The 25,796-nt window shown below is 45.2% G+C and overlaps 1 protein-coding gene across 1 annotated transcript in view; it reads left to right on the top strand.

The window, feature by feature from the left end:
- LOC120039011 (clathrin heavy chain 1-like) overlaps nucleotides 1-25,796 on the top strand; it is a gene marked incomplete at its 3' end in the record, with an annotated part of 35,736 nt that overhangs the window by 4,485 nt on the left and 5,455 nt on the right. The window contains exons 2-29 of the mRNA XM_038984541.1: nucleotides 3,441-3,648; nucleotides 7,852-8,120; nucleotides 8,317-8,478; nucleotides 9,546-9,659; nucleotides 10,034-10,207; nucleotides 10,460-10,657; nucleotides 10,950-11,150; nucleotides 16,071-16,223; nucleotides 16,469-16,591; nucleotides 17,317-17,454; nucleotides 17,531-17,695; nucleotides 17,773-17,953; nucleotides 18,599-18,762; nucleotides 18,854-18,979; nucleotides 19,142-19,284; nucleotides 19,465-19,699; nucleotides 19,786-19,908; nucleotides 20,013-20,158; nucleotides 20,320-20,503; nucleotides 20,707-20,899; nucleotides 21,746-21,903; nucleotides 23,568-23,732; nucleotides 23,834-23,941; nucleotides 24,076-24,243; nucleotides 24,353-24,502; nucleotides 24,650-24,781; nucleotides 24,915-25,025; nucleotides 25,154-25,324. Of these exons, the coding sequence (XP_038840469.1) occupies nucleotides 3,441-3,648; nucleotides 7,852-8,120; nucleotides 8,317-8,478; nucleotides 9,546-9,659; nucleotides 10,034-10,207; nucleotides 10,460-10,657; nucleotides 10,950-11,150; nucleotides 16,071-16,223; nucleotides 16,469-16,591; nucleotides 17,317-17,454; nucleotides 17,531-17,695; nucleotides 17,773-17,953; nucleotides 18,599-18,762; nucleotides 18,854-18,979; nucleotides 19,142-19,284; nucleotides 19,465-19,699; nucleotides 19,786-19,908; nucleotides 20,013-20,158; nucleotides 20,320-20,503; nucleotides 20,707-20,899; nucleotides 21,746-21,903; nucleotides 23,568-23,732; nucleotides 23,834-23,941; nucleotides 24,076-24,243; nucleotides 24,353-24,502; nucleotides 24,650-24,781; nucleotides 24,915-25,025; nucleotides 25,154-25,324 (4,563 nt within the window). The remainder of the gene's footprint in view (nucleotides 1-3,440; nucleotides 3,649-7,851; nucleotides 8,121-8,316; nucleotides 8,479-9,545; nucleotides 9,660-10,033; nucleotides 10,208-10,459; nucleotides 10,658-10,949; nucleotides 11,151-16,070; nucleotides 16,224-16,468; nucleotides 16,592-17,316; nucleotides 17,455-17,530; nucleotides 17,696-17,772; nucleotides 17,954-18,598; nucleotides 18,763-18,853; nucleotides 18,980-19,141; nucleotides 19,285-19,464; nucleotides 19,700-19,785; nucleotides 19,909-20,012; nucleotides 20,159-20,319; nucleotides 20,504-20,706; nucleotides 20,900-21,745; nucleotides 21,904-23,567; nucleotides 23,733-23,833; nucleotides 23,942-24,075; nucleotides 24,244-24,352; nucleotides 24,503-24,649; nucleotides 24,782-24,914; nucleotides 25,026-25,153; nucleotides 25,325-25,796) is intronic.

Consider the following 25,796-nt stretch of genomic DNA (forward strand, 5'->3'; position numbering starts at 1 on the left):
ACTGCCATACTGCCTCCCCTCCTCAGCCCAGCTGGCAGCTACTCCCCTGGTCCTTCTTCCCCTAACATTACCTCCTTCTTTTCCTTCACCTCCCTCTATCCTCCTCAGAGATTTCTGGCAGCCAGTAAAGATATCTCCTCTGGCCTCTCGTTATCGGCTGATTGGCGCTCCATCCGGACTAACCCTTGACCACCTCACAGTGCTGTCATAGGGCTAGAGGAGACCTATAGACACGAGTCAATTCAGTGTTTTCCCACCATAATGGTTAAGGTTAGGATATGGGGAGGGCAAACTAATTCTAGATCTGTGTCTATGTTCAAGGACAACTTTTAGCTGGAACTAGTATCAGTGAATACTAGTACTGAAAATGGTTGAAAAACTTCAGGTGGTTGTAACTGACCATGTTCAGTACTCAATTATATTGGCTACGTCTTCAGATCAAGAGTCATCTCCTCATTAGGACAACAATGAGCTCAATGATGGATATAATTTACTACTGAGGATCACGTATTCCTATCTGGAGATCTATCTCTGTTTGAAGAGTATGACCTGCTGGGAAAGATCACATCTAATCTCACTCTAGGTCAGATATGTGTCCCAATTGGCACCCTATTCCCTATAGGTCATAGGACCCTACATGAACGAGGGAATAGGGTGCCATTCGGGGGGGGACACTGGAGATCAGGGCACATTTTAGGCCTACCCGGGAAGCCCTCCCCTCTGAGTCTGAAACCACTAGCAGAGGCATGGCCTGAATCAGCCAGTGTTTATGGTTACACTGCACATGTATTTTAGTCTGCTGTTTACATTGTATTTACTTAGAAATAACATAATAGCATGGTAATTAAATAGTAATTACTGTTTGGCGTTTGAGATTCTCTCAAGCACTACTATGTAGAGTTTGGTATTTGGGAGTGTTGGGTTATTTGAATTAAATAAGTAGCAGAAAATTACTGTTACTGTATGTTATGGTATAATGCCTCAGTAAAAGCTAGATTAATTACCTTTTGTCAATAGGGGGAGCAGTTAGCATTTATTTTTTCTGGGTGTTGCCAAATTAAACTGCCTCGTACTCAATTCTTGCTCGTACAATATGCATATTATTAATTCTATTGGATAGAAAACACTCTCTAGTTTCATAAACCGTTGGAATTATGTCTGTGGGTGACCCAGAACTCTTTCTACAGCGAAATCCATGACAGGTACTGCGAAGGTCTGAGAGCGAAGCTCTGGTCTCAGATCAGTTTTAAAGGTCTGTGTGTATCCTATGGAACGACATGAACTGCACCCGCCTTCCCCTGGATGTCAGTAACCAATGAGAAGTGGAATGGGCTTGCTACGTAGCTCTCAGAGGTTATAAAAGGCCAAGGAGTGAGGGTAGCCTTCTTTTCGACGCTGACCATTACGCAGAAAGGGACCTCAGGATGCCATTTTCAAACGCTCAGTTATCAACGTTAGATGTATCCGTCTGTAATTTAATTCGATATAGGTGTTAGAAACATCATAACGAAGCTATTTTAAACCGAGTTATATCAGATTATGCGAGTATATTGCTATTTTTCGGAATTTCCTCAGTATTGCGTCTTGAGGATTTGGACACGTTGGGGCAAAATAGCTATTGTTAGCTATTGTTAGCTGCTATATCAGAAGTTGAATGCAACGTTTTACAACCAAGCAACGATTCTTTTGGACAAAGGACCACTTGGCCAAGATTCTGATGGAAGCTCGTCGAAAAGTAAGAGCTATTTATGATGTTATTCCGTTTTTATGTGGAAAAATGTAAACTCAATAATGGCGATTAGTGACGCCATTATTGCGGCACTAGTCTGGCTGTAACGCACACTGTATGTCTAGTAACGTTAATTTTAAAAATCTAACTCAGCGGTTGCATTAATAACTAATGCATCTTTCATTTCATGTCCAACCTGTATTTTTTTAGTCAAGTTTATGAATAGTTTTCGATAAAAATAGTTGTATTTTCAAAATGGCGCCGGGCAGATTGCTTGAGTAGTTGGACACTATTTCCATTGTGTAAGCACGATTTGTGCCGCTAAATATGCACATTTTCGATCAAACTCTATATGGATTGTGTAATATGATGTTACAGGAGTGTCATCGGAAGAATTCTGAGAAGGTTAGTGAAAAAATTAATGTATTTTGGTGATGATAACGCTATAGCCCATTTTGCCTTGAATCGATGCTCGGGTAACGTTTGCAAATGTGGTATGCTAATATAACGATTTATTGTGTTTTCGCTGTAAGACACTTTGAAAATCTGAAATATTGTCTGAATTCACAAGATCTGTGTCTTTCCATTGCTGTGAGCTGTGTATTTTTAAGAAATGTTTTATGATGAGTAAATTGGTCATACACGTTGCTCTCTGTAGTAATTCTAGTCGCTTTGGGGAGATTTGTGATGGTGGCTGCAATTGCAAACTATGATTTATACCTGAAATATGCACATTTTTCTAACAAAACCTATGCTATACAATAAATATGTTATCAGACTGTCATCTGATGAGGTTTTTTCTTGGTTAGTGGCTATCAATATCTTTATTTGGCCGAATTGGTGATAGCACCTGATGGAGTAAGAAACTGATGGAGTTAGAAAAGTGGTGTCTTTTGCTAACGGGGTTAGCTAATAGATTTACATATTTTGTCTTCCCTGTAAAACATTTTAAAAATCTGAAATGGTGGCTTTATTCACAAGATCTGTATCTTTCATTTGGTGTCTTGGACTTGTGATTTAATGATATTTAGATGCTACTATTTAATTGTGACGCTATGCTAGCGATGCTAATCAGTGTGGGGGGGGTGGGGGGTGATCCCGGATCCGGGTTTCTGAGGCGGTAAAAGTTAATAGCAGCTGTCACAGCAAATAAAGCTTTCCAGAGTCATCCTGTTGTCTGCCTGCCCTATGCCATGCCCATGTTGTTTCTCAGGCCAGACTGTGCTGGGTGCCACAAACACCTAACCTTCTCCTTGTAAAACAACCTTTAAGAATATCCTTCTGGAAAATTGGACCAGAACAGCAGTTATTTTAATAGAGTGAGCGTTTTTAGAGAATTGTTTTCCCTGACCCAAGGCAAATGTTATCAACTGGCAACTTCTGTTTTTTTTCATCCTTGTACGACTCCAGGAAATATCAGTTGTAGACTCATATCTTTACATTGTGCCACTGACTGCACTGCCCAATTCCAAATGACCCCTAGTCTGTACTGTAGCCCATACTGTACACCTACGCTCTGGTGTAGTCCTAAAGGATTGGTTAGATATGAGCAATAATGGCACACATTTCAACTAGCCCAAAATAAGTCAAATACCCACATTGCTAATTTCAAATCCATTGATCTGTACTACACGTGTCTAGGGTTATTGGTTGACTACAGCAGTTGCCTCTGAAATACTTAAACGCGATCTAACGGCTGTGTGTGTTTCAGCTGCAGAACCTGGGGGTGAATCCGGCCAACATCGGGTTCAGCTACCTGACCATGGAGTCTGACAAATTCATCTGCATCCGGGAGAAGGTGGGTGAGCAAGACCAGGTGGTGATCATAGACATGGCTGACCCCAATAACCCCAGCAGGCGACCCATTTCCGCTGACAGCGCCATCATGAACCCTACAAGCAAGGTCATTGCCCTGAAAGGTAGGCTACCACCACGGCCCCACATCCTTGTGGGTGCGTCCCAAATGGCACCCTGTTCCCTATGTAGTGCACTACTTTTGACTAGGGCCCATGGCACACTGTGTAGGGAATAGGGTGCTATTTGGGACACCCCTGATCCCTGCCCTCACTGCTCCTTATTCCACTGGTGTAATACAACCAACCAAAAACGCTCTGTTGCAATGCACTTACTACGTAGTTACTTGTTAATCCAATGCTGTTACTAGAGTAATTGAATCATTACTACATGGGTATATGAGAAACCTATTTCAACATGTTTGTTGAAAAAGTTATCTAAAAGCAATGGTGTGTTATTTAGCATTATAAACTGGGTGGTTTGAATATCAGACCGTGTGACAAAATGTTTATTTTTACTGCTCTATTTATGCTGATAACCAGTTTATAATAGCAATAAGTTACCTCTTGGTTTTGTGGTATATGGCCAATATACCACGGCTAAGGGCTGTGTCCAGGTACTCCGTGATGCGTCGTGCCTAAGAACAGCCCTTAGCCGTGGTATATTGGCCATATACCACACCCCCAGGTGTCTTATTGCTTAAGTATAGCACACAGGATTGCTGTTTATGTAACTCCAACTTTAACATAGCTGTCAAATGCAGTGTTGGGTGTATCTGTGTTATAATGCACTGTGTTATAATGCACTATTTCCTCCCGTGCTGTAAAAACAAAGTCAGTGCACTCAGACACATTGCCTAAATGTACTAAATTGGTCATGTAACTCGATTTTACGCCACTGCTTATACCCCTTTGTCAAAACACAGGCGCATTTAGGCTTCTGTCTGTATCGGTTTGCCTTCTAATGCAATCTCTTCAGGCTTTGCACATCTCTTTTTACCTCTCTCTTTCCCCCTCGTTTTTTCTTTGACTGACTCTTACCTTTCTTTCCCTTGCTTTTTGTCATCTATCAGAGGGTGAGTGTTCCTCTCCCTCTCTCTCTCGTCTCACTCTTTTTCTTTATACCTTTTTTTCTCTCACTTCTATCTCTGAGATGTCTGCTTTGCTCTCAACCTATTTTTCTCTGACTGACTCTTGGCTTTCTTTCCCTTGTTTGCTTTCTTGTCACCTTCTCTCAGACGGTGAGTTCCTGCCTGTCACTCTCTGTCTGTGGTGTTGTCTTTGTGTCTGGTCATCATCATGTCTCTCATAAAAGCTTCCCCTCCTTAACCCAATTTATTAAAAATTAAAAACATTAATTATCTAATTTACATAAGTATTCACACCCCTGAGTCAATACATGTTAGAATCACCTTTGGCAGCGATTACAGCTGTGAGTCTTTCTGGGTAAGTCTCTAAGAGCTTTGCACATCTGGACTGTACAATATTTGCACATTATTCTTCAAGCTCTGTCAAGTTGGTTGTTGATCATTGTTAGACAGCCATTTTCAAGTATTGCCATAGATTTTCAAGTAGAAGTTAGTCAAAACCGTTACTAGCCACTCAGGAACATTCAATGTCGTCTTGGTAAGCAACTCCAGTGCATATTTGGCCTTGTGTTTTAGGTTATTGTCCTACTGAAAGGTGAATTTGTCTCCCAGTGTCTGAAAGCAGATTGAACTAGGTTTTTCTCTAGGATTTTGCCCTGTGCTTATTTTTATTCCATTTGTTTTTATCCCCCCAAAATTCTCTAGTCCTTGCCATTGACAAGCATACCCATAACATGATACAGCAATTACTATGCTTGAAAATATGAAGAGTGGTACTCAGTGATGTTGGATTTGCTTCAAACATAACACTTTGTATTCAGGACATAAAGTACATTTCTTTGCCACATTTTTTGCAGTTTTAGGTTAGGGCCTTATTGCAAACACTATGCAATTTTTTTTGTTGCATGCTTCCTTTTCACTTTGTAATTTAGTATTGTGGAGTAACTAGAATGTTGTTGATCCATCCTCAGTTTTCTCCAATCACAGCCATTAAACTCTAACTGTTTTAAAGTCACGATTGGCATCATGGTGAAATCCCTGAGTGGTTTTCCTTCCTCTCCTGCAACTGAGTTAGGTAGGAGGCCTGTATCTTTGTAGTGACTGGGTGTATTGATACACAATCCAAAGTGTAGGCTAATTAATAACTTCACCATGCTCAAAGCGATATTCAATGTGTGCTTTTTTTTACCCATCTACCAAAAGGTGCCCTTTTTTGCGAGGCATTAGAAAACCTCCCTGGTCTTTGTTTTTGAAATTCACTGCTCGGCTGAGGGACATTACAATTATCTGTATGTGTGGGGTACAGAGATGGGGTAGTCTTTCAAAAATCATGTTAACACTGTTATTGCACAAAGTGAGTCCATGCAACTTATGTGACTTATTTAGGCATTCCATAACAAAGGGGTTGAATACTTATTGACTCTAAACATTTCAGCGTTTCATTTGTAAACATTTATAAAAACATAATTCCAACTTTGACATTATGGGTATTGTGTGTAGGCCAGTGACACAATCTCAATTGAATCAATTTAAAATTTGTGCTGTAACAACAACATTTTGATAAAGTCAAGGGGTGTAAATACTTTGAAGGCACAGTATTCAGATTCCTTCTGAAAAGTAACCAAATCGATGAGATCGTTTGGATGAGCATTCGATTCTGTACATTTGAATCCACACTTTGTAATTGTCTCCTGACTGTGACATCTCAAGTATGGAACTTTTCAGTTTGTCAGTCCCCCCCCATAAACACAGACACCCACACATGCTTTTATGAGAACCGTACATGCTAGCATGACCTGTTGAACGTGTGTGTGGTATGCCTCATCAGATATCATACACACTAGGAGGTGTGTGAGGTATTCCTCTCCATCTCTAGATCTCTCTCTGCAGCGTACCAGGTATGTTGTACCTCTTCACCTACATGTGGTGGTCTCTGAAACCCGGATCTATTCCTCTCTCACTGTCTAAACCTGAAACTATAGGACATGCTGTCAGTACTGGTCTAGTTTAATCTTCAAATTATGTCATTTGGACTTAGTTCCATTTACACTGGTTGTCATATGGGAGGTTAGTAAAGGATGGAGTTTTATTTCCTCACTAATTTCTCTCAGCATGCCAGAGACTAGAACAGTTCCATAGTAGCCAACACTGATTATAGTAGCTCTCTCTCACTATCCTCTAAATAGCCTGCTAGTTCAAGTGTTTCCCCTATATTGATTTAGCAATGTCGTCCCGCCGCTGCTAAAACGTTGCCGCCACTCCCAAATATTTTTCTCTCTCTCCAATTTCGATCTTGTCTCATCGCTGCAACTCCCCAACAAGCTCGGGAGGCGAATGTCGAGTCATGCGTCCTCCGAATCATGACCCGCCAAACCGCGCTTCTTAACACCCGCCCGCTTAACCCGGAAGCCAGCCTCACCAATGTGTCGGAGGAAACAACGTTCACCTGATGACCAAGGTCAGCCTGCAGGCGCCCGGCCCCTCACAAGGAGTCGCTAGAGCGCAATGTGCCAAGTAAAGCCCCCCCGGCCAAACCCTCCCCTAACCTGGACGACGCTGGTCCAATTGTGCACCGCCCTATGGGACTCCGATCACAGCCGGTTGTGATACAGCCCGGAACAAACCAGGGTCTGTAGTGATGCCTCTAGCACTGCGATACAGTGCCTTAGACCGCTGCGCCACCTATATATATTTTTTTTGTATACGTCTACAGGAAAACACTGAGTTCTATGTCTCTGTTAGAGTACTTGGGCCTGGAATTTGTGACGTATGTCTATTTACCTTTTTATTTCACCGTCCATGTAATTAAGAGATTCAGAACATGTTCTTCTTTACAGAAACAACCTGGGGAAGAGTTCAACAGTTGTTCTGGAGGATCTGTCTGCTAGATACTATATATTAGGACATTGAGTGTGTTATCTACCTATCGGCCTCTCTTTATCCCCACTCGGGTCACGCTCTTTCACTGGACAGGGAAATAGCACACTTTTGACCCATCATGGAAATCCAGTTTGGCCAGTTTGCTGGGAACTTAAAGGGATTGTTCATACAAAGTACAAATCTCATGGATACCTAGAAGGAAATCCATTGTCCTGGATAGTCAGCTAGCTACCCAAAGATTCAGTTCACTAGCTACAGTTTAGCATTAGCTTCATTCAGTGTCTCACTGTATCTCCCATAGAGAGAGAACAATATTATGAATTGTTATATTGGTCTCCTCTTGCCCTCCCTTTGTCCTCAGCTGCTAAGTGCCTGCAGATCTTCAACATTGAGATGAAGAGTAAGATGAAGGCTCACACCATGACAGAGGAAGTCATGTTCTGGAAGTGGATTTCTGTCAACACCGTCGCATTGGTGACTGAAGCGGCCGTCTACCATTGGAGCATGGAGGGGGACTCTCAGCCAATCAAAGTGTTTGATCGGCACGTCAGTCTGGCCGGTTGCCAGATCATAAACTACAGAACAGACGAACAGCAGAAGTGGCTTCTGCTTATCGGGATCTCGGCACAAGTATGCTCACGCTCACACACGTCTTATGAACAGCATTCTATTCTATATACATACACACCCATAGTTCACAGCACACACATCAGACATACGTTGTAAGTTAGAGAGGGTTTGTGTTCTAAAAGCACTGTACTTTGGTCCTTTTCTAGCATGTTCAGACAGTGATGACATCCCCTATTCTCTCTCCTCTATCCTGCAGCAAAACCGTGTGGTGGGGGCCATGCAGCTGTACTCTGTGGACAGGAAGGTGTCCCAGCCCATCGAGGGACATGCTGCAGCCTTCGGAGAGTTTAAGGTGGAGGGCAACACCAAAGCCTCCACTCTCTTCTGCTTTGCTGTGCGCAGCCAGGCTGGTGGCAAGGTGAGAAGAGGACACTGGGGGATATACAGGCATGGTGAACCTAGTTCCAGTTCAAACCAGGACTCACCCTATATGCATGTGAAATATTAATGCCAATCACTGTTAAGACTTGTGTGGACTTGTTGTTTTGTGGTTACTATATGTTACTATGTGGTCATAATGCAAAATGCATACGGTCGTGTGTGGTCAGTATGTTATGTGTGGTCAGTATGTTATGTGTGGTCAGTATGTTACTATGTGGTCATAATGCAAAATGCATACGGTCGTGTGTGGTCAGTATGTTAGTGTGGTCAGTATGTTAGTGTGGTCAGTATGTTAGTGTGGTCAGTATGTTAGTGTGGTCAGTATGTTAGTGTGGTCAGTATGTTAGTGTGGTCATGTGTGGTTAGTATGCAGTAAGTATGTTACTGTGGTCAATATGTTACTGTGGTCATGTGTGGTTAGTATGCAGTCAGTATGTTACTGTGGTCAGTATGTTACTGTGGTCATGTGTGGTTAGTATGCAGTCAGTATGTTAGTGTGGTTAGTATGCAGTAAGTATGTTACTATGGTCAATATGTTACTGTGGTCATGTGTGGTTAGTATGCAGTCAGTATGTTACTGTGGTCAGTATGTTACTGTGGTCATGTGTGGTTAGTATGCAGTCAGTATGTTACTGTGGTTAGTATGCGGTCAATATGTTACTGTGGTCAGTATGTTACTGTGGTCATGGGTGGTTAGTATGTGGTCAATATGTTACTGTGGTCAGTATGTTACTGTGGTCATGGGTGGTTAGTATGCGGTCAATATGTTACTGTGGTCATGGGTGGTTAGTATGCGGTCAATATGTTAGTGGTCAGTATGTTACTGTGGTCATGGGTGGTTAGTATGTGGTCAATATGTTACTGTGGTTAGTATGCGGTCAATATGTTATTGTGGTCATGGGTGGTTAGTATGCGGTCAATATGTTACTGTGGTCATGGGTGGTTAGTATGCGGTCAGTATGTTACTGTGGTTAGTATGTTACTGTGGTCATGGGTGGTTAGTATGCGGTCAGTATGTTGACGTGTGGTCGTGTTGTGTTCCAGCTGCATATCATAGAGGTGGGTCACCCGGCTACAGGGAACCAGCCATTTACCAAGAAGGCGGTTGATGTGTTCTTCCCTCCCGAGGCGCAGACAGACTTCCCCGTCGCCATGCAGGTAAGGACCCCTTAAGACCCAGCAGGGAAGGCTTAGGGTGGCTCTCACAATTCCTGAATGAAATGAATGAGTTGTGCAGTATATCAGAAGGGTCAGACTGACTCTGTTGGCTGGGAGGTTTTCTTTCTGTGTATTTAACCAATACAACTGAAGCTGTTTGTGTTCGGGTTGTGTTTTCCCTTATCTTATTCACTTATCAACAACCTGCACACACACCTCTCGGTTCAGGCTTCTTTAACTATTAAAAACCTTAACTGCCGTTCAACAATGTTGATAGGAATTTGTCTTGGTGTTGTACACTGCTAAGAGAACCCATAGTTGTCTTTGGCCCATACACAGGGTGTAATAGCTGTACCCCATGATTCTGACTTCAGATTGGCACCAAGCATGGCGTGATCTACCTGATCACTAAGTATGGCTACATCCACCTGTATGATCTGGAGTCGGGAGTGTGTATCTATATGAACCGCATCAGCGCTGAGACCATCTTCGTCACTGCCCCCCACGAACCCACCTCCGGCATCATCGGGGTTAACAAGAAGGGACAGGTAAGAACTCCTCTAAATCCCATCAGATTTATCGTCTGTATGCTACAGGAACACTAGAGTTATTTTGTTTTTAGTGGATACATGTGAAAGCATATACACATAACAAGCTATTCAGAGTTAATCATCCATTGATTGATTGATTGATTTGATTTGGGCTGTGTACCAAATTGCAGCCTATTCCTTATGTTGTGCTGTACTTTGAATAGGGCTTTGTTCAGTAGTAGACAATTAATTTGATGCATCCCCCCTCAGGTGTTGTCAGTGTGTGTGGAGGAGGAGAACATAGTTAACTATGCCACCAACGTGCTGCAGAACCCAGACCTGGGCCTGAGGATGGCCATGCGTTCTAACCTGGCCGGGGCAGATGAGTTGTTTGCCAGGAAGTTCAACACGCTGTTCGCCCAGGGCTCCTACTCTGAGGCTGCCAAGGTTGCTGCCTCCACACCAAAGGTAGGTCAGACCCCAGGGTCAGGGGAGAGGAGATGGTCTGGAGAAGGGTTGCAAAATTACAGTAACTTTCCTGAAATTCCAGTTGGAGGATTCCCAGAATAAGCAGGAAATCCAGAAACCCCCAACCAGAATTTCTGGAAGACCTAGGAATTTGGGGAAAGTTACTGGAATTTTGTAAACCTAAGAGGAGACAATTGTCTTTGAATATATCCTCCTTAGCTTTGTTATACACTTAGCTACAATAACACTATTTTGTCCTCTTCCTCTCCTATACTCCCCCTCCCTCCTCCAGGGTATCCTGCGTACAGCGGAGACCATCCGTAAGTTCCAGAGTGTGCCAGGCCAGCCGGGCCAGGCCTCTCCCCTGCTTCAGTACTTTGGCATCCTGCTGGACGAAGGCCAGCTCAACAAGTTTGAGTCTCTGGAGCTGTGCAGGCCTGTGCTACAGCAGGGACGCAAGCAGCTGCTGGAGAAGTGGCTGAAAGAGGACAAGGTAGGACTGACTGGAGATTCAGCTGTGGACTGGACAGTTTTGCCACATTGACATGGTAGTCATTTAGCAGATGCTCTAACTTAGTTAGTGAATTCATCTTAAGATAGCTAGGTGGGACAACCACATATTGGTTCCAAGAATTGGTTCCAAGATGGCGTAGCAGTGTAGACGTGTTTGTTTAGTCCTCTCGTGTACGTTTGTATTTTTCGTATTTCTTGTATATTTTTATTTTTTATTTTTTTTCTATCTCTTTTCGATTTTTAATTCGATTATACCTTCCGGTAACCTACCTCACCCAATGTGATACGGAATCGCTATTTTTTAACTTTGGAACACATTCAAGAACCCCCAGTAGCTAATCAGCTACAAGCTATTTAGCCATTTTTAGCCGCTGCTAGCAGCTTTTACCTTCTGCACAGACACCAGCCCTGTTATTAGCCTGGATATTACTCACCAATTTACCAGCATCGGTCTGTCTCTCGACAACAATGCCGGATTCCTGCCGTAATCCCTGAGCCACTACTTCTGATCCTCACAGCTAGCTTGCAGCTAGCGCAGCTAGCGCCACTGCCACGAAGCTAGCACCAGTTAGCAAACGCAATTCTAAAATCACAACCTCTCTTTCGCCATCGCCATCCGGCTTGGATTCTCTGTCGACACGACCACGTCTGGTCTGCAGACGAATACCCCATCCGCTGTGCCCTCAACCGGCCTCCGTCTGAGCAGACGCCCTCCGTCTGAGCAGACCACCCCCCGGGCTACTAACTTTAAACGCCGCGTGCTAGCTTAGTGGCGGCTTCCCTGCTCCATCTACGGCTGCCCCCTGGACACTATGATCACTTGGCTACATAGCTGATGCCTGCCGGCCTGTCCATTAATTCACAGTACTCCATTCTGTTTATTTGTGTTTTAACTCAGGCTCTGTGTGTAGTTAATCTGACCCTCTCTGCCTAGTCGTCGCCATTTTTACCTACTGTTGCTGTGTTAGCTGACTAGCTGCTGTTATCTCACCTGTTGTTTTAGCTAGCTCTCCCAATCAAGACCTGCAATCACTTTATGCCTTACTGTATGTCTCTCTCAAATATCAATATGCCTTGTATACTGTTGTTCAGTCTAGTTATCATTGTTTTGGTTTGCAATGGACCCCGTAGTTCCACTCTCCGTACCTCTGATACCTCCTTTGTCCCACCTCCCACACATGCGGTGACCTCACCCATTGAGACCAGCATGTCCAGAGATACAACCTCTCTTATCATCACCCAGTGCCTGGGCTTGCCTCCGCTGTACCCGTGCCCCACCATACCCCTGTCTGCACATTATGCCCAGAATCTATTCTACCACGCCCATAAATCTGCTCCTTTTATTCCTTGTCCCCAACGCTCTAGGCGACCAGTTTTGATAGCCTTTAGCCGCACCCTCATCCTACTACTCCTCTGTTCCTCGGGTGATGTGGAGGTAAACCCAGGCCCTGCATGTCCCCAGGCACCCTCATTTGTTGACTTCTGTGATCGAAAAAGCCTTGGCCTCATGCATGTCAACATCAGAAGCCTCCTCCCTAAGTTTGTCTTACTCACCGCTTTAGCACACTCTGCCAACCCTGATGTCCTTGCCGTGTCTGAATCCTGGCTTAGGAAGGCCACCAAAAATTCTGAGATTTCCATACCCAACTATAACACTTTCCGTCAAGATAGAACTGCCAAAGGGGGAGGAGTTGCAATCTACTGCAGAGATAGCCTGCAAAGTTCTGTCATACTTTCCAGGTCTATGCCCAAACAGTTCGAACTTCTAATTTTAAAAATTAATCTCTCCAGAAATAAGTCTCTCACTGTTGCCGCCTGCTACCGACCCCCCTCAGCACCCAGCTGTGCCCTGGACACCATCTGTGAATTGATCGCTCCCCATCTAGCTTCAGAGTTTGTTCTGTTAGGTGACCTAAACTGGGATATGCTTAACACCCCGGCAGTCCTACAATCTAAGCTTGATGCCCTCAATCTCACACAAATCATCAAGGAACCCACCAGGTACAACCCTAAATCCGTAAACATGGGCACCCTAATAGACATTATCCTGACCAACTTGCCCTCCAAATACACCTCTGCTGTCTTCAATCAAGATCTCAGCGATCACTGCCTCATTGCCTGTATCCGCTATGGGTCCGCGGTCAAACGACCACCCCTCATCACTGTCAAACGCTCCCTAAAACACTTCTGCGAGCAGGCCTTTCTAATCGACCTGGCCCGGGTACCCTGGAAGGATATTGACCTCATCCCGTCAGTTGAGGATGCCTGGTCATTCTTTAAAAGTTACTTCCTCACCATATTAGACAAGAATGCTCCGTTCAAAAAATGCAGAACTAAGAACAGATATAGCCCTTGGTTCACTCCAGACCTGACTGCCCTCGACCAGCACAAAAACATCCTGTGGCGAACTGCAGTAGCATCGAAGAGCCCCCGCGATATGCAACTTTTCAGGGAAGTCAGGAACCAATACACGCAGTCAGTCAGGAAAGCAAAGGCTAGCTTTTTCAAGCAGAAATTTGCATCCTGTAGCTCTAACTCCAAAAAGTTCTGGGATACTGTAAAGTCCATGGAGAACAAGAGCACCTCCTCCCAGCTGCCCACTGCACTGAGGCTAGGTAACATGGTCACCACCGATAAATCCGTGATAATCGAAAACTTCAACAAGCATTTCTCAATGGCTGGCCATGCCTTCCTCCTGGCGACTCCAACCTTGGCCAACAGCCCCGCCCCCCCGCTGCTACTCGCCCAAGCCTCCCCAGCTTCTCCTTTACCCATATCCAGATAGCAGATGTTCTGAAAGAGCTGGAAAACCCAAGAGCTGGACCCATACAAATCAGCTGGGCTTGACAATCTGGACCCCCTATTTCTGAAACTGTCCGCCGCCATTGTCGCACCCCCTATTACCAGCCTGTTCAACCTCTCCTTCGTATCATCTGAGATCCCCAAGGATTGGAAAGCTGCCGCGGTCATCCCCCTCTTCAAAGGGGGAGACACCCTGGACCCAAACGGTTACAGACCTATATCCATCCTGCCCTGCCTATCTAAGGTCTTCGAAAGCCAAGTCAACAAACAGATCACTGACCATCTCGAATCCCACCGTACCTTCTCCGCTGTGCAATCCGGTTTCCGAGCCGGTCACGGGTGCACCTCAGCCACGCTCAAGGTACTAAACGATATCATAACCGCCATCGATAAAAGACATTACTGTGCAGCCGTCTTCATCGACCTGGCCAAGGCTTTCGACTCTGTCAATCACCATATTCTTATTGGCAGACTCAGTAGCCTCGGTTTTTCTAATGACTGCCTTGCCTGGTTCACCAACTACTTTTCTGATAGAGTTCAGTGTGTCAAATCGGAGGGCATGTTGTCCGGTCCTCTGGCAGTCTCTATGGGGGTACCACAGGGTTCAATTCTCGGGCCGACTCTTTTCTCTGTATATATCAATGATGTTGCTCTTGCTACGGGCGATTCCCTGATCCACCTCTATGCAGGCGACACCATTCTGTATACTTCTGGCTCTTCCTTGGACACTGTGCTATCTAACCTCCAAACGAGCTTCAATGCCATACAACACTCGTTCCGTGGCCTCCAACTGCTCTTAAATGCTAGTAAAACCAAATGCATGCTTTTCAACCGTTCGCTGCCTGCACCCGCACGCCCGACTAGCATCACCACCCTGGACGGTTCCGACCTAGAATATGTGGACATCTATAAGTACCTAGGTGTCTGGCTAGACTGCAAACTCTCCTTCCAGACTCATATCAAACATCTCCAATCCAAAATCAAATCTAGAGTCGGCTTTCTATTTCGCAACAAAGCCTCCTTCACTCACGCCGCAAAACTGACTATCCTACCGATCCTCGACTTCGGCGATGTCATCTACAAAATAGCTTCCAATACTCTACTCAGCAAACTGGATGCAGTTTATCACAGTGCCATCCGTTTTGTTACTAAAGCACCTTATACGACCCACTACTGCGACCTGTATGCCCTAGTCGGCTGGCCCTCGCTACATGTTCGTCGTCAGACCCACTGGCTCCAGGTCATCTACAAGGCTATGCTAGGTAAAGTGCCGCCTTATCTCAGTTCACTGGTCACGATGGCTACACCCACCCGTAGCACGCGCTCCAGCAGGTGTATCTCACTGATCATCCCTAAAGCCAAAACCTAATTTGGACGCCTTTCCTTCCAGTTCTCTGCTGCCTGCGACTGGAACGAATTGCAAAAATCTCTGAAGTTGGAGACTTTTATCTCCCTCAACAACTTTAAACATCTGCTATCCGAGCAGCTAACCGATCGCTGCAGCTGTACATAGTCCATCGGTATATAGCCCACCCAATTTACCTACCTCACCCCCCATACTGCTTTTATTTATTTACTTTTCTGCTCTTTTGCACACCAGTATCTCTACTTGCACATGATCATCTGATGATTTATCACTCCAGTGTTAATCTGCTAAATTGTAATTATTCGATTTATTGCCTACCTCCTCATGCCTTTTGCACACATTGTATATAGATTCTCTTTTTTTTTCTACCATGTTATTGACTTGTTTATTGTTTACTCCATGTGTAACTCTGTGTTGTCTGTTCACACTGCTATGCTTTATCTTGGCCAGGTCGCAGTTGCAAATGAGAACGTGTTCTCAACTAGCCTACCTGGTTAAATAAAGGTGAAATAAAAATAAATTAAAAATATCTGTCATAGTAAGTACACTTTGTGTCAATAAAGTAGCTATCAGCAAAGTCTGAGCTAGAAAGGGGGTGTACAATGCTCACACACACTGACTATGTAAACAGGAGTCCTTTAACAGGGTCCATAGAGACTTTCATTCTGTTCCCTTTGTATATTTACCCTGAAATTGCAGTATAGCTACAGTTGATGTACTGTGTGTGTGTAGCTGGAGTGTTCTGAGGAGCTTGGTGACCTGGTTAAGGCAGTAGATCCTACTCTAGCCCTCAGCGTCTACCTCAGGGCCAACGTACCCAGCAAGGTGATCCAGTGCTTCGCTGAGACCGGACAGTTCCAGAAGATAGTGCTTTACGCCAAGAAGGTACAAGTCCGTCCACTCTGGAAGTGAAATCTCTTTGGATGTGTTGAAAATTGCACCCTATTCCCAGTATAGTGCCCTGGTCAAAAGTAACGCACTATGAAGGGAATATGGTGCCATTTGGGATGCACAACTCTCATAGTATCTCATAGCATTTTCCTCTATGAATACAGAGTTGGCATGGGATCCTGCTTGTCTCATCAGATGACGGTGTTGTGATGTGGCCTCCCTCTCTCTCCCTGGTGTAGGTGGGCTACTCTCCAGACTGGGTTTTTCTGTTGAGGAATGTGATGCGGGTCAGTCCAGACCAGGGTCTACAGTTCTCTCAGATGCTGGTTGCAGATGAGGAGCCCCTGGCCAACATCAACCAGGTAACACACACACACACACACACACACACACACAGACAGTCACGCACGCCCGCACACACTGCACAGTGTGGGAGCCTCCCGGTTTGTTATTCCATGTGGGAGAGCAATGCCAGGAATTCTCTGACTGAGTGAGCCTTCCTCCCTTTAATGGCATATCAACTTTCCCTTCCTCCTGTCTGAACTGGCTCTGGGTACAAGTTGCCCACAACCACAGATTTAGGTTGCCTATTCCCAACATGGTGCACTACTTTCAACCAAAGCCCTATGGGCCCTGGTCAACTTTAGTGCGCTATATAGGGAATAAGATGCCTTTTTGGACACACCTAGAATCATGAGTTTAGAGGTAATTTCATGCTACCTGATGATTCCCACATTCTGAATGGAATTCTTTCAAATTTAATATTATACTGTCTTCCTGTTGGTTTCTTATAAGCTGCTCCTTTGAGAGCAAATTCCCCTCTAACCCTTAGCTCTTAGATACTAAAGTATAGCAGATTGGAGAGGTTCAAAATGTATACCGTAGCATATCAGAAAGTGGCGCAATTACCATATTACTTATCATACCTAAACGATTGTTTTGGGATCTACACAGTGTCTATGGCACTAGAGGTTGTATTAGGGTTGAACATCGAGAGCAATCTGATCCAGTAGTGACACTTGATTACCTCTTTCTCTCCTGTGATTGGTTGCTGATGTCCCCTCTCTCTCTCTCCTGATTGGTGTAGATAGTGGATGTGTTCATGGAGGGCAGTCTGATCCAGCAGTGCACCTCATTCCTATTGGACGCTCTGAAGAACAACCAGCCAGCCGAGGGACACCTACAGACACGCCTACTGGAAATGAACCTCCTCCATGCTCCCCAGGTAAACACACACACCTTTCATTATGTCAGTTGTATTTCTATTGGTCCGTTGTGTTATAACTTGTGCGTGTATCCAGGTGGCCGATGCAATCCTGGGAAACCAGATGTTTACTCACTATGACCGAGCCCACATCGCCCAGCTGTGTGAGAAGGCTGGGCTGCTGCAGAGGGCTCTAGAACACTACACTGACCTGTTCGACATCAAAAGGACTCTCGTACACACACACCTGCTCAACCCTGAGGTACGTACCTGTAGGTGTGTTTAAATGTATCCTCTGTGTGGGGTGTGTTGTAGTAACCCTATCCTCTCTCCCTGCAGTGGCTGGTGAACTTCTTTGGCGCCCTGTCAGTAGAGGACTCTATAGAGTGTCTTCGGGCCATGTTATCAGCCAACATCCGACAGAACCTTCAGCTGTGTGTCCAGGTGGCATCTAAATACCACGAACAGCTGGGAACAAATGCCCTGGTGGATCTCTTCGAGTCCTTCAAGAGCTTTGAGGGTATGTCTGGATCTGGCCTATTATGTTTTAAAACGTGTCAGCTTGTGGCCTGTGTGTAATACAATACAATGTATGTTAACTCTGGGCAACATGGGCCAGGGAGGCTCACAGGGATATTGGTATCCACAGCACTCCACCAATTTATAAATTGTTAAACTCAATACTATTCCCCATTTTATAATTATTTTACATGAATGCACTGTAATTTAAGCTTGCGAACTGTAAAGTGTTATCTGCCTCATGGCAAAATGTGTAGAATTGCAGGAAATTAGCTTAAACTGCAACATTTTCTCTCCGATGCCAAGAGCCTTTTAAAATTTATATTTTCCCGTGCCTGAGACTTGGTTCATCAGCCATGTACTGTAGAAGCCAAAGTAAAACTCCTTGTAGGTTATTTTTTATTGTACTTGAGTCTGATTATGAAGGGGTCCCTGATGAATTTGCTAACACAAAAGGGGTGTACCATGGGTTTACATCTCCTACCTTTGCTGTCCTCTCTTTGCTGTCCTCTCTTTATGGTCCTATCGCCCAAAAAATACATATTAAACCCCCCCCCTTTTTTGTTATGTGTCGGTTTACCTGGGCGGCATTCACAGGGAAACTAGGAAACGTATCCAATGTGAAACGGTGTTCTTCCTCTCCCAGGTGTGTTCTACTTCCTGGGTTCCATAGTGAACTTCAGCCAGGACCCTGACGTCCATTTTAAATACATCCAGGCGGCCTGTAAGACCGGACAGATCAAGGAGGTGGAACGCATCTGTAGAGAGAGCAACTGTTACGACCCGGACAGGGTCAAGAACTTCCTCAAGGTACCAGGGCGACCCTAGCAGGGTTGGTTGGGGGAACGTTTAGCACAGTCGTTAGTCTAGCAGACTACAATCTCTCTTTCTTTCCCATCAGGAGGCTAAACTGACAGACCAGCTGCCTCTGATCATAGTGTGTGACCGCTTTGACTTTGTCCATGACCTGGTTCTCTACCTCTACCGCAACACTCTGCAGAAGTACATTGAGATCTATGTTCAGAAGGTAAGAGTCATCAGTCTGGCAGTAGGCCCAGTGAGGAACACAGCACTGCAGGGAAGGAAGATGAAACATATCAAGATACCTTATTGTTGGTTTTACCAATCGCATTAGCTATCCTAGAAATATTTTCTGCTGTCATTGCCTCGCATTGATGTGTGTTTGTAGGTGAACCCTAGCCGGCTGCCGGTGGTGATAGGAGGTCTGTTGGATGTAGACTGTGCTGAAGATGTCATTAAGAACCTGATCATGGTGGTGAGAGGACAGTTCTCCACAGACGAGCTGGTGGCAGAGGTGGAGAAGAGGAACAGGTACAGGACACACCACTTACACACATGGTCTCCAACACTGTCTGCTCCTGTACTTCCTCAACATTTAGTCTTTCAGGCCTCTTTTCCCCCCTGTGAGGCAGTGCTTCGAAGTCCAAGTATTGTGTGTGACTTAGGTTTTCAAAAGGGGTTCTCAGAAGTACATTTTCGTGTGTCCCCCAGACTGAAGCTGTTGTTGCCGTGGCTGGAGTCTCGTATCCATGAAGGCTGTGAGGAGCCGGCTACCCACAATGCCTTGGCTAAGATCTACATAGACAGTAACAACAACCCGGAGCGCTTCCTGAAGGAGAACACCTTCTACGACAGCACTGTAGTGGGGAAGTATTGTGAGAAGAGAGACCCCCACCTCGCCTGTGTCGCCTACGAGAGGGGCCAGTGTGACCTGGACCTTATCAAGGTCTGAGCACGCACACGCGCTCGTACACCCACCCACACACAACTATGATGCATTGATTGATGTGGTTTCATTGTGCTCTGTTGTAGGTGTGCAATGAGAACTCCCTGTTCAAGAGTGAGGCTCGCTACCTGGTCAGACGGAAAGACCCAGAACTATGGGCCAATGTTCTAGAGGAGAACAACCCTTATAGACGCCAACTCATAGACCAGGTCAGTAGAATACCCTCTGATAACCCTGTGTTGGTATACTGTGTTTTACCTACTTCCTTGTGTTCTGACCTGTTGTTCCCTGTGTTGTTCCTTGTGTTTGCCAGGTGGTGCAGACAGCTCTGTCAGAGACCCAGGACCCAGAGGAGGTGTCGGTGACGGTCAAGGCCTTCATGACAGCTGACCTGCCCAATGAGCTCATCGAACTACTGGAGAAGATTGTACTGGACAACTCAGTCTTCAGCGAGCACCGGTCAGTCACCACATGTTTTCTCTCTCTCTCACACTCATACACACACTACTTGGCACCACAGTTAAGCTTTGAGGTTGAAAAGACAAAAATATTTCAGAAGTTCTACTAATACCTGTAGTTGATGTCTTATCTAGCGTCTTTATCTTCTGTTTCTCCCCCAGAAACCTCCAGAACCTGTTGATCCTGACGGCCATCAAGGCAGACCGGACGCGTGTGATGGAGTACATCAACCGCCTAGACAACTACGACGCTCCAGACATCGCTAACATCGCCATCAGCAATGAGCTCTTCGAGGAGGCCTTCGCCATCTTCAAAAAGTTTGACGTCAACACCTCAGCCATTCAGGTAAACAAGAGTCTGAAGATGATCCAAATATTTAACTAATCATTGTATCTGCTTTATTTCAATGCACCAATAATGCTTTGCTTTACTTTGTGCTCCTTACAAATATTTTATCATGGTACCCTCTATTTAATACCAATAATACTTTTCTTTGTGCCATTTACTCATTCACACAGCGTAACCATACCGTCCACCTGTGTCTCTAGGTTCTGATCGAGCATATCAGTAACCTGGACAGAGCCTATGAGTTTGCAGAGCGTTGTAATGAGGCTGCTGTATGGAGTCAGCTGGCCAGAGCCCAGCTCCAGAGAGACCTGGTTAAAGAGGCCATCGACTCCTACATCAAAGCTGACGACCCGTCAGCCTACATGGAGGTGGTCAGCGCGGCCAGCAAGAACGGTAAGACAACACATCACCATAACTAAGCTACACTCACCACCGAGTTCCAAACTGCCTCTGGAAGCAACGTCAGTACAAGAACTGTTCGTCAGGAGCTTCATGAAATGGGTTTCCGTGGCCGAGCAGCTGCACACAAGCCTTAGATCACCATGTGCAATGCCAAGCGTCGCCATTGGACTCTGGAGCAGTGGAAACATGTTCTATGGAGTGACGAATCCGCTTCACCATCTGGCAGTCGGAAGAATCTGGGTTTGAAGGATGCTAGGAGAACGCTACCTGCCTGAATGCATATTGCCAACTGCAAAGTTTGGTGGAAGAGGAATAATATTCTGGGGCTGGTTTTCGTGGTTCGGGCTAGGGAAAAATCTTAACGCTGAAGCATACAATAAAATTCTAGATGATTCTGTACTTCAAACTTTGTGGCAACAGTTTGGGGAAGCCCTTTCCTGTTTCAGCATGACAATGCCCCTGTGCACAAAGCGAGGTCCATACAGAAATGGTTTGTCGAGATCAGTGTGGCAGAACTTGACTGGCCTGCACAGAGCCCTGACCTCAACCCCATCGAAGACCTTTGGGATGAATTGGAATGCCCACTGTGAGCCAGGCCTAATCGCCCAACATCAGTGCCCGACCTCACTAATGCTCTTGTGGCTGAATGAAAGCAAGTCCCCGCAGCAATGTTTCAACATCTAGTGGAAAGCCTTCCCAGAAGAGTGGAGGCTGTTATAGCAGCAAAGTTGGGACCAACTCCATGATTTTGGAATGAGATGTTCGACAAGCAGGTGTCCACATACTTTTGGTCATGTAGTGTATGATGTTTGTGTGTATGTGATGTGTGCATTGTAGATAACTGGGAGGATCTGGTGAAGTTCCTTCAGATGGCTCGTAAGAAGGCCCGGGAGTCGTACGTAGAGACAGAACTCATCTTTGCTCTGGCTAAAACTGGCAGACTGGCCGAACTAGATGAGTTTGTTAGCGGCCCTAACAATGCCCATGTACAACAGGTAAAGGTGTCAAATACGTACAAAATGCATATACAGTGCCTGAAAGTATTCAGACCCCTTGACTTTTTCCACATTTTGTTACATTATAGCCTTATTTTAAAATAGATTAAATAGTTTGAGAAAAATAAACTACACATAATACCCCATAATGACAAACCAAAAAATGTTTTTTTGAAATGTTTGCAAATTTTTTTTTTTTTAACTGATCAAATTTATGTAAGTATTCAGACCCTTTACTCAATACTTTGTTGAAGCACCTTTTGGCAGCGATTACAGCATCGAGTCTTCTTGGGTATGACGCTACAAGCTTGGCATACCTGTATTTGGGGAGTTTCTCCTATTCTTCTCTGCATATCCTCTCAAGCGTTGCTGCACAGTTATTTTCAGGTCTCTCCAGTGACGTTTGATCGGGTTCAAGTCCGGGCTGTAGCTGGGCCACTCAAGGACATTCAGAGACTTGTCCCGAAGCCACTGTCTTGGCTGTGTGCTTAGTCTGAGAACCTGCTCCAGGTCGCTCAGGACTTCATCAATGATCTCTCTGTACTTGGCTCCGTTCATCTTTGCTTCGATCCTGACTAGTCTCCCAGTCCCTGCAGCTGAACCCCCCACCCCCACATGATGCTGCCCCCACCATGCTTCACCGTAGGGATGGTGCCATGTTTCCGCCAGACGTGACGCTTGGCATTCAGGCCAAAGAGTTCAATCTTGGTTTCATCAGACCAGAGAATCTTGTTTCTCATGGTTTGAGAGTCCTTTAGGTTCCTTTTGGCAAACTCCAAGCGGGATGTCATGTGCCCTTTACTGATGAGTGGCTTCCGTCTGGCCACTCTACCATAAAGGCCTGATTGGTGGAGTGCTGCAGAGATGGTTGTCCTTTTGAAAGGTTCTCCCATCTCCACAGAAGAACTCTGGAGCACTGTCAGAGTGACCATCGGGTTCTCGTTCACCTCCCTGACCAAGGCCCTTCTCCCCCGATTGCTCCGTTTGGATGGGCTGCCAGCTCTAGGAAGAGTCTTGGTGGTTCCAAACTTCTTCCATTTAACAATGATGGAGGCCACTATGTTCTTGGGTACCTTCAATGCTGCAGAAATGTTTTGGTACCCTTCCCCAGATCTGTGCGTTGACACAATCCTGTCTCGGAGCTCTACGGACAATTCCTTCGACCACATGGCTTGGTTTTTGCTCTGACATGCACTCTCAACTGTGACCTTTTTATATAGACAGGTGTGTGCCTTTCCAAATCATGTCCAATCAATTGAATTTACCACAAGTAGACTTCAAATAAGAATCAAGTTGTAGAAACATCTCAAGGATAATCAATGGAAACAGGATGCACCTGAGCTCAATTTAGTCTCATAGCAAAGGGTCTGAATACTTATGTAAATAAAGTATTTCTTTTTTTGGGGGGATAAATTTGCAAAAATGTCTAAACCTGTTTTTGCTTTGTCATTATGGGGTTTTGTGTATTATTTAAAACAATTTTATTTCATCCATTTTAGAATAAGGCTGTCAAGTAACAAAATGTGGAAAAGTCAAGGGTACTGAATACTTTCCGAAGTAACTGTATATTAACATGCAACATTTTGTCAGACTCTTCGTCTCAACTTCGTCCCTTTCCACTCATTCCTCCCTTTCTCTCTCTTCCTGTTCTTCTCCTCATCCAGGTGGGAGATAGGTGTTTTGAGGAGGGCATGTATGATGCTGCCAAGCTGCTGTATAATAATGTGTCCAACTTTGCCCGCCTGGCGTCCACGCTGGTACACCTAGGAGAGTACCAGGCTGCTGTGGACAGTGCCAGGAAAGCCAACAGCACACGCACCTGGAAGGAGGTACACCTTAACATTTCTACACACATTCTGCTCTGTGGAAGAGATGGATGGAAGCTCCATTTGTTGGGCTGTGTATCATGACTTCTCTTTCTCCCCCCCAGGTGTGTTTTGCGTGTGTGGCTGGGGAGGAGTTTCGGTTGGCTCAGATCTGTGGTCTTCACATCGTCATCCACGCTGATGAACTGGAGGAGCTCATCAGTGACTATCAGGTAATTACCCTTTATCATTCACCTGATGAGGCCCTCCATAGTTTATTGTCAGGTGTTTACTTTTTTCAGATATTTCAGGTGTCTGTACAGTATCTATGTTTTGTGGTTAACTCACGTTTGTGTCTCTGTATCAGGACCGGGGCTACTATGAGGAGCTGATAGCCCTGTTGGAGGCAGCATTAGGTTTGGAGCGTGCTCACATGGGCATGTTCACAGAGCTGGCCATCCTCTACTCCAAATTCAAACCCCAGAAGATGAGAGAACATCTGGAACTCTTCTGGTCCCGTGTCAACATCCCTAAGGTGTGATGCATCTGTATGTGTGGCTCTGAAAATATTTATTGGAAGTAAATATTTCTCTCTCCCATATCGGTCATGTCTGTTACCTCACTTCCTGCGGTTTTCCAATCAGGTGCTGCGAGCGGCGGAGCAGTCCCACCTGTGGGCGGAGCTAGTGTTTCTGTATGATAAATACGAGGAGTATGACAATGCTGTCCTCACGATGATGTCACACCCTACTGACGCATGGAAGGAGGTGCAGTTCAAGGACATCATCGCCAAGGTAACATGCCCTCTCTCACAAAACAGTTGAGAACCTCACTGAAGGGCTAAAAGTATACTAACCACAACTGTAGCCAATCGCTCTCATTTTCTAGTTCTTTCACCTCTCTTCACAAGGAACTTCATTGTGTTGTATGACTCTTTCTAGGTGGCCAATGTGGAGCTGTACTACAAATCCCTTTCCTTTTACCTGGATTACAAACCTCTGCTGACAAACGACCTTCTGACCGTACTGTCACCACGGTTAGACCACAGCCGAGCGGTCACATACTTCACCAAGGTAATCAATCAAAAAAACTGTCATTTAAACCAGGAATTGAATGAATGTAAATAAAAAATAAACTGAATCGCATAATAGAACACTTTATATTTAGCAGCAACACAAGACCAAATAATTTGACATCTGTCTCCAGATGAACCAGTTGAAGTTGGTAAAGCCTTACCTGCGGTCAGTCCAGAGTCACAACAACAAGGGAGTCAACGAGGCCCTCAATAACCTGCTGACAGAGGAGGAGGACTACCAGGTGAGGGAGTTGTGTGTGTGTGTGTGTGTGTACTGTGTGTGTTTTTGTCCATAGATTCTGAGCCTGACTGTTTTGTCAGTGTTGTCCATAGACTCTGAGCCTGATTTGTCTGCCTGTGTTGTCTATAGGGTCTGAGGGCATCGATCGATGTGTATGGTAACTTTGACACCATTGTTCTGGCCCAGAGACTGGAGAAGCATGAGCTGATTGAGTTCAGACGCATCGCAGCATACCTCTACAAAGGCAACAACCGCTGGAGACAGAGCGTGGAACTCTGCAAGAAAGACAAATTATACAAGGTAAACATTTTAGATACTAGCTGTTCCTGCCAAACCAGCGTCTGGATGCAGACACACTGCTGTGCACAGGGTTTTCATCTTTTTGCACTAAACATTTTTGTTGTTGGACCCTTTCACATTTCACTCTACTCTGACTATAGCCTGATGTGGACACTGTTTCGCTTTGTAGGAGGGAAATTCTAGTGAATATTTTTGGCCAACTGCAACCTGTTGAAATAAGTGTCTTCAGTTTTCTCCTCAGTAGCTTTTCAGCTTTGCAATGGTATGTAACCACTGGTGCAACATCTATGAGAATCAAAATGTTCCTGAGTGGCGCAGCGGTCTAAGGTACTGCATCGCAGTTCTAGAGGCATCACTACAGACTGGTTCGATTTCACAACCGGCTGTGATTCGGCGTCCCATAGGGCGTCGCACAATTGGCCCAGCATCGTCCGTGTTAGGGTTTGGCCGGGGTAGACCGTCATTGTAAATA

Source organism: Salvelinus namaycush, unplaced genomic scaffold (assembly GCF_016432855.1).
Source record: "Salvelinus namaycush isolate Seneca unplaced genomic scaffold, SaNama_1.0 Scaffold248, whole genome shotgun sequence".
Classification (NCBI taxonomy): Eukaryota; Metazoa; Chordata; class Actinopteri; order Salmoniformes; family Salmonidae; genus Salvelinus; species Salvelinus namaycush.